Source organism: Theropithecus gelada, chromosome 3 (assembly GCF_003255815.1).
Source record: "Theropithecus gelada isolate Dixy chromosome 3, Tgel_1.0, whole genome shotgun sequence".
NCBI classification, from domain to species: domain Eukaryota; kingdom Metazoa; phylum Chordata; class Mammalia; order Primates; family Cercopithecidae; genus Theropithecus; species Theropithecus gelada.
The window spans coordinates 19396599-19412555 of NC_037670.1; the positions used below are offsets into that span (position 1 = coordinate 19396599).

Consider the following 15957-nt stretch of genomic DNA (forward strand, 5'->3'; position numbering starts at 1 on the left):
ACCAAGATATCAGAAACTAACATAAAACTAGTTTATTAAAGTATATTTCCTTTCGCAGTTGGAAAGATGTACCAACTGGTTCTCTTGCCCTCTTGTTATGAACAAATCACGCCTGGGGATCCTCACATGGCTAATGTAAGTATGGTATGAGTGATAAACCCCACTAGAGCTGAGCCAACTGTGGTCATGATTGCAATAACTTTTTTTCTTGGTCACAGTGACCTGCACTTATATTTAATCATGTTCAAAGACCACATATATCTCCAGTGAATTAAAGGCTTTGGGCAAGGATCATAAATGGCTGGTAAAACATTAGATGAAAAGATATCACCCAGGCGTGGCGGCTCACTTGTGCTTAGGAGTTTGAGACCAGCCTGGGCAACACAGCAAAACCCAGTCTCTACAACACTGTACTCCAGTTGGGCAACAGAGCAAGACCCTGTCTTAAACACACACACACACACACACACACACACACACACACCCCAACAACAAAACCAAAAAATTGGCAGGGCATGGTGGCATGTGCCTGTAGTCCCAAGTACTCAGGTGGCTGAGGGGGGAGGATGACCTGAGCCCAGGAATTTGAGGCTGCAGTAAGCTATAATCGTGCCACTGCACTCCAACCTGGGCAACAGAGCAACTCTGTCTCACGAACAAACAAACAAACAAACAAACAATATTAAGAAACTTGAAAATGGATGTGTCAGACCATCAACACCCAAACCCACTGACTGATCATTAACATGCACAGGCAATCACTCATCAGATGCCAGAGGTGGTGCCAACAGGAAGAACGCTGCACCAACCTGTGAAGTATTCTTACAAAAGTAAAACAAAACAAAACAAAAAAACAAAAACCCAACTGTGTCAAATCTTAACTATTAATACTAGTTTATAGGAAATACAGGGGACAGAGGAACATGGTAAGTGAGACAACAGGATGCAGTCAACAAACCCCAAATATGTGAAACTCTACAAAGCATATGACCTATGTCCTCCAACAAATAAACTGTACAGAAAAAAAAGATGTAAGAACTGTTAGAATTTAAGAGCGTCTTGGCAGACATATTAACCAAACGCAACGGGTGGTCCTCATTTGGATTGGTCATAAAAAACATTTGAGATGATGAGAAAAACTAAACAGATTGGATATTTCATGCTATTAAGGATTTTTTTTTTTTTTTTTTTTTTTTGAGACAGTCTCACTCTGTCACCCAGGCTGGAGTGCAATGGCGCAACCTCGGCTCACTGTAACCTCTGCCGTCTGGGTTCAAGTGATTCTCCTGCCTCAGCCTCCCAAGTAGCTGGGATTACAGGGACCTGCCACCACGCCCAGCTATGTTTTGTAGTTTTTAGTAGAGATGGGGTTTTGCCATGTTGGCCAGGATGGTCTGTCTCTTCATCTTGTGATCCGCCCGCCTCGGCCTCCCAAAGTGCTGGGATTGCAGGCGTGAACTACCACGCCTGGCTGCCACGCTAGTTTTAAGGGGGAAAGTGAAGCACAGCTTTGTGCAGAAGCTCAACTGCTGGTGCCAGAACTTTGTTTTTCTCCACTGCAACCTCTGCTGCCCCAAAGACTGTCTCCATTCTCAGAAAGGATCCACTTGTGTTACAAGGTGGCTGGGAGCAGGTACAAACTGTGTGATCTCTTCAAGTCCAGTAAGGAGAGAGCTAGAGACTCCTAAGGACTGAGCAAGAAAATTTTTACCTGCAGAGGGTCGCTTGGCTTTCCTTGAACCTGTCCTGTGGCCAACGGAATTCTGCTGAATTGGCGGAAGCCGCCTCCTCTCCATGTGGGGTAAGCCCCACCCAGACCAGAGTCCCTCCGCACCCTGCTTGAAGGTGGAGAGCCTTGGAGAGGAATCACAACGTAGCTGCCCAGCAAGGACAAGGAGTGCCCCGAGCCTGACCCCACACAGTCACCTGGGTCCTTTAAATCCTCCTTTTGTGTTTAAGTTGATTAACGCTCCTGCCCTTCCAGTTACATCATTGTCTTAGTCTGTTGCATTGCTATAAAGGAATACCTGACGCTAAGAGGTTTATTTGGCTCAGGGCTCTGCAGGCTGTACAAGCATGGCTCCAGCATCTGCTTCCGGTGAGGACCTCAGGGAGCGTCCTGTCTTGGCTGGAGGGGAAGGGGAGTTGTCATGTCACATAGCAAGAGAGGAGGAAGGTGCCAGGCTCTTTAACAGTCAGATCCCACAGGAACTAGGAGTGAGCACTCACTGAATCCCAGGAGAATGGCACCAAGATTCTCCGTGAGGCAGGAGAATCGCTGGAACCCGGGAGGTGGAGGTTTCAGTGAGCCAAGATCGCACCACTGCACTCCAGCCTGAGCGACACAGTGTGACTCCATCTCAAAAAATAAATAAACAAATAAATAAATAAAATAAAATAACTCTAGCGTGGTGTGGATGTTCTGTCAAGTTGCAACTGAAAGAGTCCTAATTAATAAAAACACGTTTATTGCAAAGAACCTTACCACCACCAAAGTGATATAATCACAAGCTTGTCTTGCTCCCTGCCTCCTGAATCCCAGGCTCTGAACCAGAGGGACTGATGCAACCTGTCTGATGTGCATCTTTCCAGATCTTTCCCGTGCATTTATTTACAGAAGAGTTACATGTAGTGCAGAAAAGCACAGTTGTGTGTGTGACCTAAATGGCAAAATATTCTGTATTCTGGTCTTTCTCACTTAAAAACAGCACATTTATCTCCAGATGGTTTTGTAAGTAGACCATTGGGTCAAGCCAACGGTAAGTGATAATGTGGTCTGCCCAGTATCTACTATGGACAGCCCACACCTATAACAGGCAAAGGCACAGTATGATGTGCTACAGAGGCGTTCATAATGGAAAACAGTAGATTCTGACAGTGACAATAGACCCTGCACAGTGGGCAGCAAAGTGGGCTGGGTGAGTAATATGGGTTGGCTATGTCCCCACCCAAATCTCACCTTGAATTGTAATAATCCCCACATGTGGTGGGAGGGACCCAGTGGGAGGTAACTGAATCACGGGGATGGGTTTTTCTCATGCTGTTCTCATGAGAATGAATAAGTCTCATGAGATCTAACGGTTTTATAAAGGGGAGCTCTCCTGCACATACCCTCTCGCCTGGCTGCCATGGATGATGTGCCTTTGCTTTGCTTTTCCTTTGCTGTCTGCCATGATTGTGAGGCCTCCCCAGCCATGTGGAACTGTGAGTCCATTAAACCTCTTTCCTTTATAAATTGCCCAGTATCCGGTATGTCTTTACTAGCAGCGTAAGAACAGGCTAATACAATGAGAAAAGATATTCTGATTGTCTCTTTTCTAGGAGGCAACAGAGTAGCACGGAAACAAACCTTGGCTCAGGCCCCAGCTTCCTACCAACAAGTGCCCAGTATCAGAAAACTGTCAACTGACTTTTGGGCCTCAGTTCTATCACCTATACTATATGAAAGATTTATCGTTAGGGTCAAGCCCAAGATGTGTGAAACACTGTAAGAATAAAGCGCTATTCAGTTGGTGAGATATTACAATAATAATTGTCTCACTTTCTATTCCTAGGGTCTATTTACATTTTGTTCCCTTTTTTCTTTTTCTTTTTTTTTTTGAGACGGAGTCTCGCTCTGTCGCCCAGGCTGGAGTGCAGTGGCGCAGTCTCGGTTCACTGCAAGATCTGCCTCCCGGGTTAGCGCCATTCTCCTGCCTCAGCCTCCCGTGTTGCTGGGACTACAGGCGCCCGCCACTGTACCCGGCTAGTTTTTTTTTTTTTTTGTATTTTTAGTAGAGACGGGGTTTCACCGTGTTAGCCAGGATGGTCTCGATCTCCTGACCTCGTGATCTGCCCATCTCGGCCTCCCAAAGTGCTGGGATTACAGGCGTGAGCCACCGCGCCCGGCTCTTTTTCTTTTTTTTTGAGACGGAGTTTTGCTCTTGTGGCCCAGGCTGCAGCGCAATGGTACGTTCTTGGTTCACTGCAACCTCCAACTCCTGGGTTCAAGCGATTCTCCTGCCTCAGCCTCCTGAGTAGCTGGGATTACAGGCACGTGCCACCACACCTGGCTAATTTTGTACTTTTAGTAGATACGGGGTTTCTCCATGTTGGTCAGGCTGGTCTTGAACTCCCAACCTCAGGTGATCCACCTGCCTTGGCCTCCCGAAGTGTTGGGATTACAGGCGTGAGCCACCACACCCCACATTATTTGGTTCCCTTTTAAAACATCTATTTTCCATTTATGTCTGTGTGTGTGTATGTGTATGTGTTCACTTAGGAATTTAATAAAAACAAGCCACCAATTTTTGAAGTATTCAAAGTAAAAGAGAGAAATACTCATTACTGAATTACTTTCAAAACTCTGAAAGGCAAAGTACATTATCTGAAGCAGTTTGGTTTCACCAGTCTTTTCTTCTCTATTTTCTTCTTGGGGCTAAATTACTGAAACTTAATACAATTACATTTTTACAACAATACAATATAGGTTTAGTTATTTCAAAATGAATGAGGTAGGCCAGGTGCAGTGACTCACTCCTGTAATCCCAGAACTTTGGGAGGCCAAGGTGGGCAGATCACCTGAGGTCGGGAGTTCAAGAGCAGCCTGGCCAACATAGAGTGAAACCTCGTCTCTACTAAAAAAATACAAAAATTAGCTGGGCGTGGTGGTGCACGCCTGTAGTCCCAGCTACTTGGGAAGCTGAGGCAGGAGAATCGCTTGAACCTGGGAGGTGAAGGTTGCAGTGAGCCGAGGCTGTGCCACTGCACTCCAGCCTGGGCAACAGAGCAAGTCTCTGTCTCTCAAAAAAACAAAAACAAAGGCCGGGTGCGGTGTGGCTCACACTTGTAATCCCAGCACTTTGGGAGGCAGAGGCGGGGCGGATCACGAGGTCAGGAGCTCAAGACCAGCCTGGCTAACATGGTGAGACCCTGTCTCTACCAAAATTACAAAAATTAGCCAGGCGTGGTGGTGGGTGCTCCCAGCTACTCAGGAGGGTGAGGCAGGAGAATCGCTTGAAACTGGAAGGTGGAGGTTGTAGTTAGCAGAGATCGCGCTATTGCACTCCAGCCTGGGTGAAAGCGTGAAACTCTGTCTCAAAAAACAAACACACACAAAACAAATGAGGTGAACATCAAAGTGAGACATGTAGACATGCGACATATCAGTAGGTTTTCAAATCAGCAAATCCAACAGCTACTCTCACCATGTAATGAGCCCAGGAGCCATTTTAGATGGGGGTAAAGTGTTATACTTGAACACGCCCCAGGGTCAGAACATCCACAACTCCTATTTATTATAACTCTTGGGTGGAGAGAACCCTAACCCCATCATTACAAAAAAACACTTTCTTACTGAATTGAATATAGCATTAACCATAAGATGTACTGTTATTTTGTATGTTGCCAAAAAGAAAGCAATGATGCAAATTAAATTGTCACCAGATTGATTTTAGGATGCCTCTCCATTTTAGTCAGTATTTTTAAAGTCGCAGAACTGGTAAGATAGGCAGGGACTGTTTTGTCCACTGCTATATTCCCAGTGCCAAGAGTAGCGTACATAATAGTACCCGGTTGGCACTCCATAAATGTTTGCTAAATATATGAATGAATGAATGAATTGGGACAAATAAGCTCTTATGAATGAAAGCCATGGAGAGTGATCATTTTAGGACTGTGAGTACCTAACTTGAACAGTTAAAGCATGAGCTCAACATTCTGTTACTTAAAGTAATACAAAGATTTCCAATTTATTTTTAAAATTACAAAGCTATCTATTTATGTTGCTGCAGAACAGCTCATGTTTCAGGAAGAGTGAAATCTCAGATTTCCTTTATGATGCCTACGACAAGATGCAAAAAAGTTTGAGCCTATCAATGGGAGTCAAATGTCAGGCCAAGTTATTTCCAAACTTGTGTTTTAATTGTGGTGGGGCATAGCTGTGGCGGAGACCGTGTGTTTTCTTGTCCCATTATCACTGTCCATGACGTTCACGCTGCAGAGTTATTTTTTGAAGGCCCACTGTACTCCATGCCATGTGGTGGTGAACAAGACGTACAAGACAAGAAACTCTGGGTGTGACAGGCACTAACCAGAGAGGACTCTGGAGCACTGGTGTAAACTGGTCTTAGGCCCCCCGCATAACCTCAGCATCTGCAAATCCTGGGCTGGCTCACCAAAGGGTTTGAGCAAAAGGCTCTGTCTAGGCTGTCTTAGCACCATAAGTATTGCTTCTTGTCTTCTACTTTTGTATAGGCCAAGACCTTTCATGGCTGCATGTACTCCCACTTCTGGCTAAGAAAACAGATGGAAGCTTACACTGTTTTGGGAGTAGAATGGCACATTGATAATTAAGCAGCAATGTAGCTAAGTGCTACAACAGAGACACAATGGATGTTTTAGACCCTGGAGGAGTAGGGCGAGATGCTAGGGGAGGCTTTCTGAAGGAAGTGATACTGAACTGAATGCTGGGAGTGAAGAAGGTGTGGGATTCTTTGCAGAGTGAACAGGAGAAGCAAAGGCAGAGAGGTGAGAAATTGTGTGCTATACACCAAGACCCAGGACTGGTTCTGTTGACAGAACATGAAGCAGTCACATGGGGCTTAGGGAGGAAGAGCACCTGAGGACAGATCATGACTTGCAGACGCTGAATTTCAAAAAATATTGGTGATGTGGGATCAGATTTGTTTTAGGAAGATGACCCTGGGCTGGTCTGTGGAGGACAGATTCGGGGGGTCACAAATGAAGTTAAGGAGACCAGTTAGGGAATATGCAGGTGCAGAAGTTTGGGTGAGATGCAAAGGGCCCACAGTCAGAGAATTTATTTCATCAGGAGGTGAAGGAGGGAGGACTGAGGGACACTGGATGTGGGCCAGGGGAAGAGGATGAGGAAGACAGAGGAGTCCAGGACAATCCTGTGCGTCCAGCTGGAATCCGAATGGCTGGTGGGAACTAGCAACCAAAAGAAGAGAAAACAGGTGGTAGAGGAGCAGCAGCAGACAACAGGCTTTCGGGGAAAGAAAATATGACATTTTTTGGCATCCTGAGTGTGAGGTGCCAGGTAGAGAAGCCAGGCTAGCAAGGCACATCCCAGTTGCAAGTAGGAAAGGGCTGGGTCAACAATTTAGGTTTAGAAACCACCAGCATATATGGGGTACCTGGAACTGTGAGAGTAAACAAAATCTCTTAGGGACATCCCTAACAGAATCAAAGTCAGGAATTTTGGTCTTCATTCCTTTTTCTACCAGACTTCCTTTCCAGGAAAGTTTCTTTTCTTTTTTTGGGTAGTCTGGTGATTTTTCTTAAAACAAACTGAGAATGTCAGTAATGGGGGAGATAATATCTGTTCTTTTAAGCAGATTCTAAATGTATTAGTACCATCAGTAACTAAATCAAACTTTATCTTAAAACCTCTGTCACACATTGTAGTTCATATCGTATGGGCTCACTCAAGAGTTTACAGAAAATATTCTTGGATCAGGTAAATGAAATCATTCAACAGCAGTGTCGTTAAAATCTACACTACAAAGCCCTGTGTGATCTGGCCACTGCCTACAATCTCCAACTTCATCTCATCACACTCTCCCCGCCCACCCACAACTTAATTGGTCTTTCAAAGCACTCCTAGGGCACGTGAAGCTCTTTCCTGCCTCTGCATAGGCGCTTTCCGCTCATCTCTCTTCAGATTTCAGCTGAACATCACCCGAGAGGCCTTCCCAGAACAGTCTATCAAGAAGAGCAACCTCCTTCACTTCTTGCTATTACCTGGTTTTCTTTCTTTCTCTCTTTCTTTCTTTTTTTGAGACGGAGTTTCGCTCTTGTTGCCCAGGTTGGAGTGCAATCGTGCGATCTCGGCTCACCGCAACGTCCGCCTCCCAGGTTCAAGCGATTCTCCTGCCTCAGCCTCTCGAGTACTGAGATTACAGGCATGCGCCACCATGCCCGGCTAATTTTGTACTTTTAGTAGAGCCGGGGTTTCACCATGTTGGATTGGCCAGGCTGGTCTCGAACTCCCGACCTCCGATCATCCGCCCGCCTCGGCTTCCCAAAGTGCTGGGATTACATGCGTGAGACACAGCGCCCGGCCTACTACCTGGTTTTCATTTCCTTTACTACACTTACACAAGGTCTACTTTATTTGCCTGTTTGCCTCCTTGCTTTATTACTAACAAATCCTGGAGAGTAGTGCTTCTGTCTTCTCTCCTCCAGCCCCGGCACGTAAAGGTGCTGGTCAAAGAAAGGCGGCAATCACCGACCGGACACCAGGGCAAATGAGGGCAGCCCAGTGATTCGAGATGCCGGCTGGGGAATCGGACCCATGTGGGTCTTTTCTCAGCTTCCCCGCTTACTGTGACTTTCACAAGTAACGGAACACCCTCAACCCGTTTCCTCAAGTGTAAAAAGGCACTAGACACAGCAAGAAGCGGTTCTGGCAGCGCGGAAACCTAAGCACACGCTGGGTGTCACGACAACACGTGGAAGCCGCGTTCCGTGCCAGGGCCCTGGCCCCAGCCCCGGCCCCCGGCCCGCCATGTGGCGCGGCTGACCGCCGCCGTGCGCCCACCTGTCTCCCTCTGCGTCTTCACGCTGATGTACTGGCGCAGCTTCTTCACCGCCCGGTCCCGAATGCCCTTCTCGCTGGACGCCAGCCGCTGGGCAAATTGGATCTCGGCCGGCTGCATGGCGGGGGCCATCGCGCCCGCTGGAGCATCCCCGGCCGCGCAACCCGCGGTGCAGCTGCCGCCAGCCGAGCGCCGCGGAGCAGCCAGCCGCCGTCCGCCAGGGCCGCGACTGCACAGAAGGCGGCGACGGCGCGCGGGTTGATGGCGTCACAAAGGCGCCGCGGCTCGCAGCGCGCTCTGGGAGTGAGCGCGGCCGTGGCCCTGGCAGCGGGCGGAGCGGCCCATCTCTTGTGCGAGTGGCTCCGGCGCTGCCTTTCGGTTGCCAAAATTCAGGATATACACGGCGAGGTTAGCCAGGGTTAGGACTTGGCCAGGAAGAGACGGACGGCTGTTTGTAAACGGTCTAGGATTTTTTGTTTTTGAGACAGGGTCTCCCTCTGTCGCCCAGGCTGGAGTGCAGGGGCGCGATCTTGGCGGTGATCTTGGCTCACTGCAGCCTCGACCACCCAGACTCAAGCGATCCTCCCATGTCGACCACCCAAGTAGCTGAGACTACAGGCGCGCGCCATCACGCCCCACTATTTATTTTTGTAGAGATGGGGTCTCGCTATGTTGTCCAGGCTGGTCTCAAACTCCTGGGCTTAAGCAATCCTCCCGCCTCGGCCTCCCTGAGCGCTGGGATTAAGGGATTGAACCACCGCGCCTGGCCACAGTCTAGGATCTTTAATCCCATTTTGCACACCCCGTTGAGCCAGCAGCTCACCTGCGATCTCCGTGGCACGGAGTTTTTAACTGTGGAGCCCCCGGGCCCCCGGGTGGAGTTGAGACTGGAAGGAAAGGCCGGCACTGGGGCCTGTTGAGCGGGTGGAGGGCTCACCTTCCGCCAGCGCCTGCAGAGGCTCGGGCAGGTCGGCGCGCCCCTTACTCTGGAGCCCTAGTGCCAGTGCTGGGGCACCCGCGCCGGCGTCCCGAAGCCTGGAGAGCACGCGCGCTTCCAGGGGAGTTGGGCAGGGCGGGCTGCTTGCTAACTCCAGAGAGGGAAGAAATCTTAGCTTTGGGTTCATCTAAAACCCAAGAACATCCTGTATTTTGCGGACTCAGCGGGCGTGCCGGGGCAAGCTAATGGACTAGGTCACTCCACACGTAGCGGGGGTTATCTCAGTTGCTCCGCTCAGTTATCTGGGCGACCTCCCGAGGTGCCTGTTGACACAAAAATTCAACCCTTAACATAAAAGCGCCTGCATCCGAGCGAGGGAAGGCGAACCGCGGAGGCGAGGTTTCCAGCAAAGACTGCCAGTTTGAAACAGTCCCCCTTAGTGTAGCATTCCTCGCCAAACAGGAAAGGACTCATCCGATTTATTTTACTTGACACTTACATCAGGGGCTGACTTTCCTTCTGCTTTGCAGATAACCCCGGCTAAGTTTAAAACCCCGGCTAAGCCAGAAGAGCCAAAGTGGGACCTCGCCAAGACCACTCCTCGCGCTCTCGGCCGAGAATACTGCGCAAATTCTGCGAGGTTTGAGCCTCGCGCCTCTCCGTTCCCGACCCCCGGCGTGGACACGTTCCCGCGCTTTCTGGCGTCAGGGGTCAGAGGGCACGCCGCCTCGCAGGAGAACGGAGCCGAGGCCGCGGCTGCTATGGGCGAAGCGGGCGGTGCCGAGGAGGCCTGCAGGGTCAGTGAGGAAGCCCTGCCCACCGCCAGCGTGTTTGAGCCGTCGCCATTCGCTGCCCTCAGGGCCGCTCCCAGTGCTCCCGGAGACGGCCCGCTGTCGTGTGCTTGGGGGAGGCCTGGAGACTTCCTCCCCGGACAGCGTGAGCTGGGCCGGAGCGGGGCGAAGACGTGGGTGGGAGGCGACTTTCGCCTCCAAACCCACGCGGGGACCCGGTCTGTGAGGCTGCGCGCGGTGGGGGCACTCAATGGCGCCAAAGTGGGCATGGGAGCGTGGGATGGATGGTCACCTCTCTCTGCCCTGTGGAAGCCCAGTTCCCCTCCGAAGACCCTGGCCCCGTGCTCCGGGACTTAGCGAGACAGCGTCAGTCTCAGAATCTGCCCTCCATCGATTTTTTATTTATTTTATTTTATTTTTTTTTTGAGACGGAGTCTCGCTCTGTCGCCCAGGCTGGAGTGCAGTGGCCGGATCTCCGCTCACTGCAAGCTCCACCTCCCGGGTTCCCGCCATTCTCCTGCCTCAGCCTCCCGAGTAGCTGGGACTACAGGCGCCCGCCACCTCGCCCGGCTAGTTTTTTGTATTTTTTAGTAGAGACGGGGTTTCACCGTGTAGGCCAGGACGGTCTCGATCTCCTGACCTCGTGATCCGCCCGTCTCGGCCTCCCAAAGTGCTGGGATTACACTGCGCCCGGCCCCTCCATCGATTTTTTTTTTTTTTTTTTTTTTTTTTTTTTTTTTGAGACGGAGTCTCGCTCTGTAGCCCAGGCTGGAGTGCAGTGGCCGGATCTCAGCTCACTGCAAGCTCCGCCTCCCGGGTTCATGCCATTCTCCGGCCTCAGCCTCCCGAGTAGCTGGGACTACAGGCGCCCGCCATCTCGCCCGGCTATTTTTTGTATTTCTTAGTAGAGACGGGGTTTCACTGTGTTCGCCAGGATGGTCTCGATCTCCTGACCTCGTGATCCGCCCATCTCGGCCTCCCAAAGTGCTGGGATTACAGGCTTGAGCCACCGCGCCCGGCCTCCATCGATTTTATAACTAACTGATTGCATGCGATGGAGAAGGCGCTTGGACTCTGGGGCCAGACCCGTGTTCACATCCTGCTTCCACTCCTTATTATTTGTGCTGCATTGAGAGTCACCAAGCTCCCGTGCCTTAATTTCCATCTGGACGATCTTGGAGGCTTGGGGTGAATAGATGAGATCACGGGCAGAAGGCTTAGCAAACCCAGTGGGAAACCAGTCTAGATGACTTCCTTTTTCTCCTGATTAGTTTGGTGCTGCAATGATAAAAAGTTGCAGGCGTTTTCTTTGACTTTTAGGAATAGAGCTCTTGTATGACTTTAGTTTTTCGTGTTCTTGCTCTGTTGCCCAGACTGGAGGGCAGTGGCATGATCATAGCTCACTGCAGCCTCCAACTCCTGGACTCAAACCTTCTTCCCGCATCAGCCTCCTGAGTAGCTGGGATTACAGGTGCATGCCACCACGCCCGGCTAATTTTTGTATTTTTAGTAGATATGGAGTTTCACCATATTGGCCAGGCTGGTCTTGAACTCCTGACCTCAGGTGATCCACCCGCCTCGGCCTCCCAAAGTACTGGGATTACAGGCGTGAGCCATCGCGCCCGGCCTCCTGGGCACGTTTTCATATTTTTGTAGTGACAGGGTCTCTCTATGTTGCTCAGACTGGTGTTGAACTCCTGGCCTCCCAAATTCCTGGGATTTCAAGTGTAAGTCACCATGCCTGGCCTGTTTTATTATTTCTAACGTGTGGCTCCCTTTTTGAAGGCTGAAGCTTCAGCTTTCAAAATGTTTACGTATACATAAAATAGATCTATAGCAGAACATACAGTAGGTAGAGACATGATTTGAAATAACAATGAACATAAGAGGTGTGAAAGAAAAGCAGGTTGACTTGGGCTGGTTTTTTTTTGTCATGTGAAGAGAAATAAAAGATCTGCTTGTTCTTTTAGCACATAGGTACTAAAGAGGAATTTGTTAAAGTCAGAAAGAAGGACCTGGAACGGCTGACAACTGAAGTGATGCAAATACGGGACTTCTTACCCAGAATACTAAATGGGGAGGTGCTGGAGAGCTTCCAGAAATTAAAGATTGTAGAAAAAAGTGAGTCTTCATTTTCAACAGTCATTGGTGGTAACAGTAATTTGTTCTAGCAGATTTACCTTAGGTAAATAATTGTAAACCAATTTTAAGGTACTCTTGCAGTCCTTGCGATGATACTTGGGAGAGTCTGATGACCTAAGAAAGGGAGGTTTCCTCAATATAGTGACTTGGACATATGTAAGTTGGTATAAGTTGGTTGCCAGTTTCCTGAGCATCTATTATCAGCTTCTATTTCTCTCTCACTTTCTTCATTGGCAGAAGAATTTTATACTTTTGATAACTGAAAAGCTGTATTCTGAAAATTAAGTACTTACTGTCATAAGTCAAGGTTCTTGCCATCTGGAAACCTTGCATGGAGTTTACTTGTCAGTACAGATAGCTGGAATTGTGTTCATTTATCTTTAGGTAGATGGGTGAGCCAGTTTCTAGAACTGATTGAAATTTAGGCTTTCTGGTGTCCGTTCAGACTTTTGAGATTTGAGCTGAGCCATTGTGTTAAATACCAGTTTAGGAGCCTATTGAAGTTCCTGGAGATATTCTGAGATTGTCTCAGCACTTGCCTGATTGAGGCCAAGTCACGATTAAATCAGCCTTTGACGGTTAAGGCCAATTTACTGCATGACATTTGGTTGTTAGCCTTCACTGTGTGCCCTCTAGAAAAGGTGCATCCAGGGGGCCCAGGTAGGTCTAGCACTCATCCAGACAAGAAGATAGGTCACCCCAAGAATATGAGTTTCTGGCATGTGCAAATGTGTCTGGTCAGTGGGCCAGCCATATCCAGTTAGAAGGGACAGTTCTCGTGGTTACCGCAGTGCCTCGCCCTGTTTGTATTCTCTCCGAAGTCCTCGGATCCGTTCTTCTCTGCCCTGTGGTGTGCTCTGGGAGGTAGATTCCTGCAGACGGGGTTTCCCTGGTTCCCTTGCTGGCTGCCAGTGGGGCTCACCAATGGAAGGTATTGCTGGGTGGAGAGAGAGGTTGGAGTGTTTCTTCCCGCTCCCTCCCTGCTTTGCTACTGTTCTGTGGCAGTAGCTGCATCCCTGCAGAACAAATACTCCTGTCTAGAGGCCTCCTCCATAGTCCTAGCTCTTGCTGGACTCCAGGAATGCTGTTTTCTTCCCCTGCTGCTTTGGCTGTAGGGCTGTTGCTGGTCCCTGGGTACCTTAGTGTCTCTTGATGGTTCCGTTATCTCTGCTCTCCCCTCTGTAAGTGGTCCTTTCAGAAAAGTCTCAACATCTGAGTTGATTTCTCTTTCCCACTGGGACCCTGCCAGATGTATGCCATGTCATTGGTTGCCAAAATGTCAGGTCATTGACTTCTTACTTTCCCTAGTTTTGATTTCATGCTCATCCAGCAACTTTCTGAGATTAGTCATTCCTTGTGCATTTGTCTTCAGGAAAGGAAGATAAATAGGCACACACCAGTAGCGGTGCATGTTATAGTCTCACTGTAAATTAATAAACTGGCATTCTAAAAAATACATCAAGGTCTCATGAGTTAGTTAACATGAATGTCTTTAGTGATCAGTCCCCCTGCCAAAATCAAACTGAGTGAGGGCCACAAACAAATCTGTGGTCACTTGATCACGGTGGGACTTTGGGAGATCTTATCTCATAGTCCTGGCCTCCCCCAGGCTATAGAGTCACCTTTTCCCCCATAATCTCTCTGGCAATTCCTGCTTATTCCGCTTTGCTGAAATTTATCCTTCTGTTTAGCAGCCTTCAAATAGGGCTTGAGGCTCAGGCCTAGGCCCCCTTTCTTGCCTCACCCCATGGCTTCTCTCTAGGCAATCTCATGTACACTCATAGCTTCAGTTACCATCCTGATGCCAGTGGCTGCTGGATTTAGTCTCTAGCCCAGAACTCTCCAAGCTCAAGGCCTTGTGCCTGACTCCTACTTGGCATTTCTTCCTGCTTATTTCATGATTATTTCAAATTCTAAATGTTTGCCCTAGCCTAATCAGTCTAAGGTCACCAGGAACAGATCCACAGTCTGACAGAGTGAGGTTTATGACTCTGCAATGAGGAAAACCATACCAGAACACCAAGAAACTGTGGGGGCATCTCAACGAAGAAGAAGATAGAGTTGTTATAGGACTTAGAGAGAGAGTGGTATTAGGTGAAGCATAAATGAAGCAAAATAGAACTGTGTCTAAAGGGACCATTATCAAGTCTGACTGTGAAGTGGACCCAGGTCCTGTTTCCTTGAAAACTACAAAGTTCAAATAGACGTGGAACATTGTTCTAGAAATCCCTTACTTGAAGCTCTGCAGTAGCTGGAAATAGGGTTCTTTTCTGTGTCACAGTGACTTAGATCCTGCAGGCAAGAGTGGGATCTTCTTTCTTGTATAATTTCAAACAACAAAATTTCTGCGAGTCTGGTATTTTACAGAATCAGGCTTCTCGGTGAATAAGAAGTAGGCAGTCATTCAAAGAAGAGGTCATTATGACACTTTACGGTTGCATTGTCTTTGAGAGATATTTTCTGTTAACTTGGCACCTGACTTTATCTGTGTGTGTTATTCCAGCCTGACAGAAGTCAGGACAGACTTTTGCTTTCTCGGTGCAGGCTAATGTTTATTTCCTGTTGTCATGTCTGCCTCATGCTATCCATCCCCTGCCCCTGTCTTACACTGGCCTGTCTCAGTCTCCTCAGAGCACTCCACCCAGACTAGAGACCCAGGAGTCTTCCTTGTTACCTGTCTCTCTCCCTCACCACTCCCCATGAAACCTGTCCACTGGTAAGTCTTGTGAGTGTTACTTCATGGATGCATCCTGAATCATCAGCCTGCGTCTGTCTCCACTGCTGTGTTCTGTCTTCTACTGGCAGTCTCCTCACTGCCACTCTCCAGTCACTCGGATACACTGTAGCCTGAGTAGTTTGTGACAGTTCAATCTGATGATGCTATTCACCTGCGTAAGTCTTCAGAAGCTTCTCTTTGTTTTTCGGATAAAGAACAAAAACCTAAAAAACCCACCCAAACTCACTATCATCCAAAAACCTAAACAAAACCATGCTACAGCTTAAAAACCTTTGTATTACTGGGCACAGCCTTGGCCCAGAGTTACTGCCTAATCTGACTACCTTGATGTGATCCATCTTCCTTTGAAATGTCATGGTACCCTATGCTTCTCCTTCAGACACATGGTTTTATTTCCATTTTACTTTATAAGTTGTTGGGAGTGCAGGGCCCCTGATTTTGTCTATCGTTATCTCCCTGGCTGATTATAGGGAACACCCTACTGCCTCTGCATGCCCTTCTTTCTTTCTCTCTCTTCCTTCCTTCCTTCTCCCTTCCTTCTCCCTTCCCTTCCCTCTCCCTTCCCTCTCCCTCCCTTCCCTCTCCCTCCCTTCCCTCTCCCTCCCTTCCCTCTCCCTTCCCCCTCCTTCTCCCTTCCCCCTCCTTCTCCCTTCCCCCTCCTTCTCCCTTCCCCCTCCTTCTCCCTTCCCCCTCCTTCTCCCTTCCCCCTCCTTCTCCCTTCCCCCTCCTTCTCCCTTCCCCCTCCTTCTCCCTTCCCCCTCCTTCTCCCTTCCCCCTCCTTCTCCCTTCCCCCTCCTTCTCCCTTCCCCC

At 48.9% G+C, this 15957-nt stretch overlaps 2 protein-coding genes across 2 annotated transcripts in view; one reads left to right on the forward strand and one right to left on the reverse strand.

Annotated features, from left to right (window-relative positions):
• RRP1B (ribosomal RNA processing 1B) overlaps window positions 1-8783 on the reverse strand; it is a 35419-nt gene extending 26636 nt beyond the window's left edge. Inside the window, exon 1 of the mRNA XM_025380447.1 lies at window positions 8543-8783. Within this exon, the coding sequence (XP_025236232.1) occupies window positions 8543-8672 (130 nt within the window). The 5' untranslated portion in view covers window positions 8673-8783. The remainder of the gene's footprint in view (window positions 1-8542) is intronic.
• A 57-nt stretch (window positions 8784-8840) lies between these two features.
• Window positions 8841-15957, forward strand: part of HSF2BP (heat shock transcription factor 2 binding protein) — a 115722-nt gene continuing 108605 nt past the window's right edge. Inside the window, exons 1-3 of the mRNA XM_025380096.1 lie at window positions 8841-8948; window positions 10008-10274; window positions 12239-12389. Of these exons, the coding sequence (XP_025235881.1) occupies window positions 10239-10274; window positions 12239-12389 (187 nt within the window). The 5' untranslated portion in view covers window positions 8841-8948; window positions 10008-10238. The remainder of the gene's footprint in view (window positions 8949-10007; window positions 10275-12238; window positions 12390-15957) is intronic.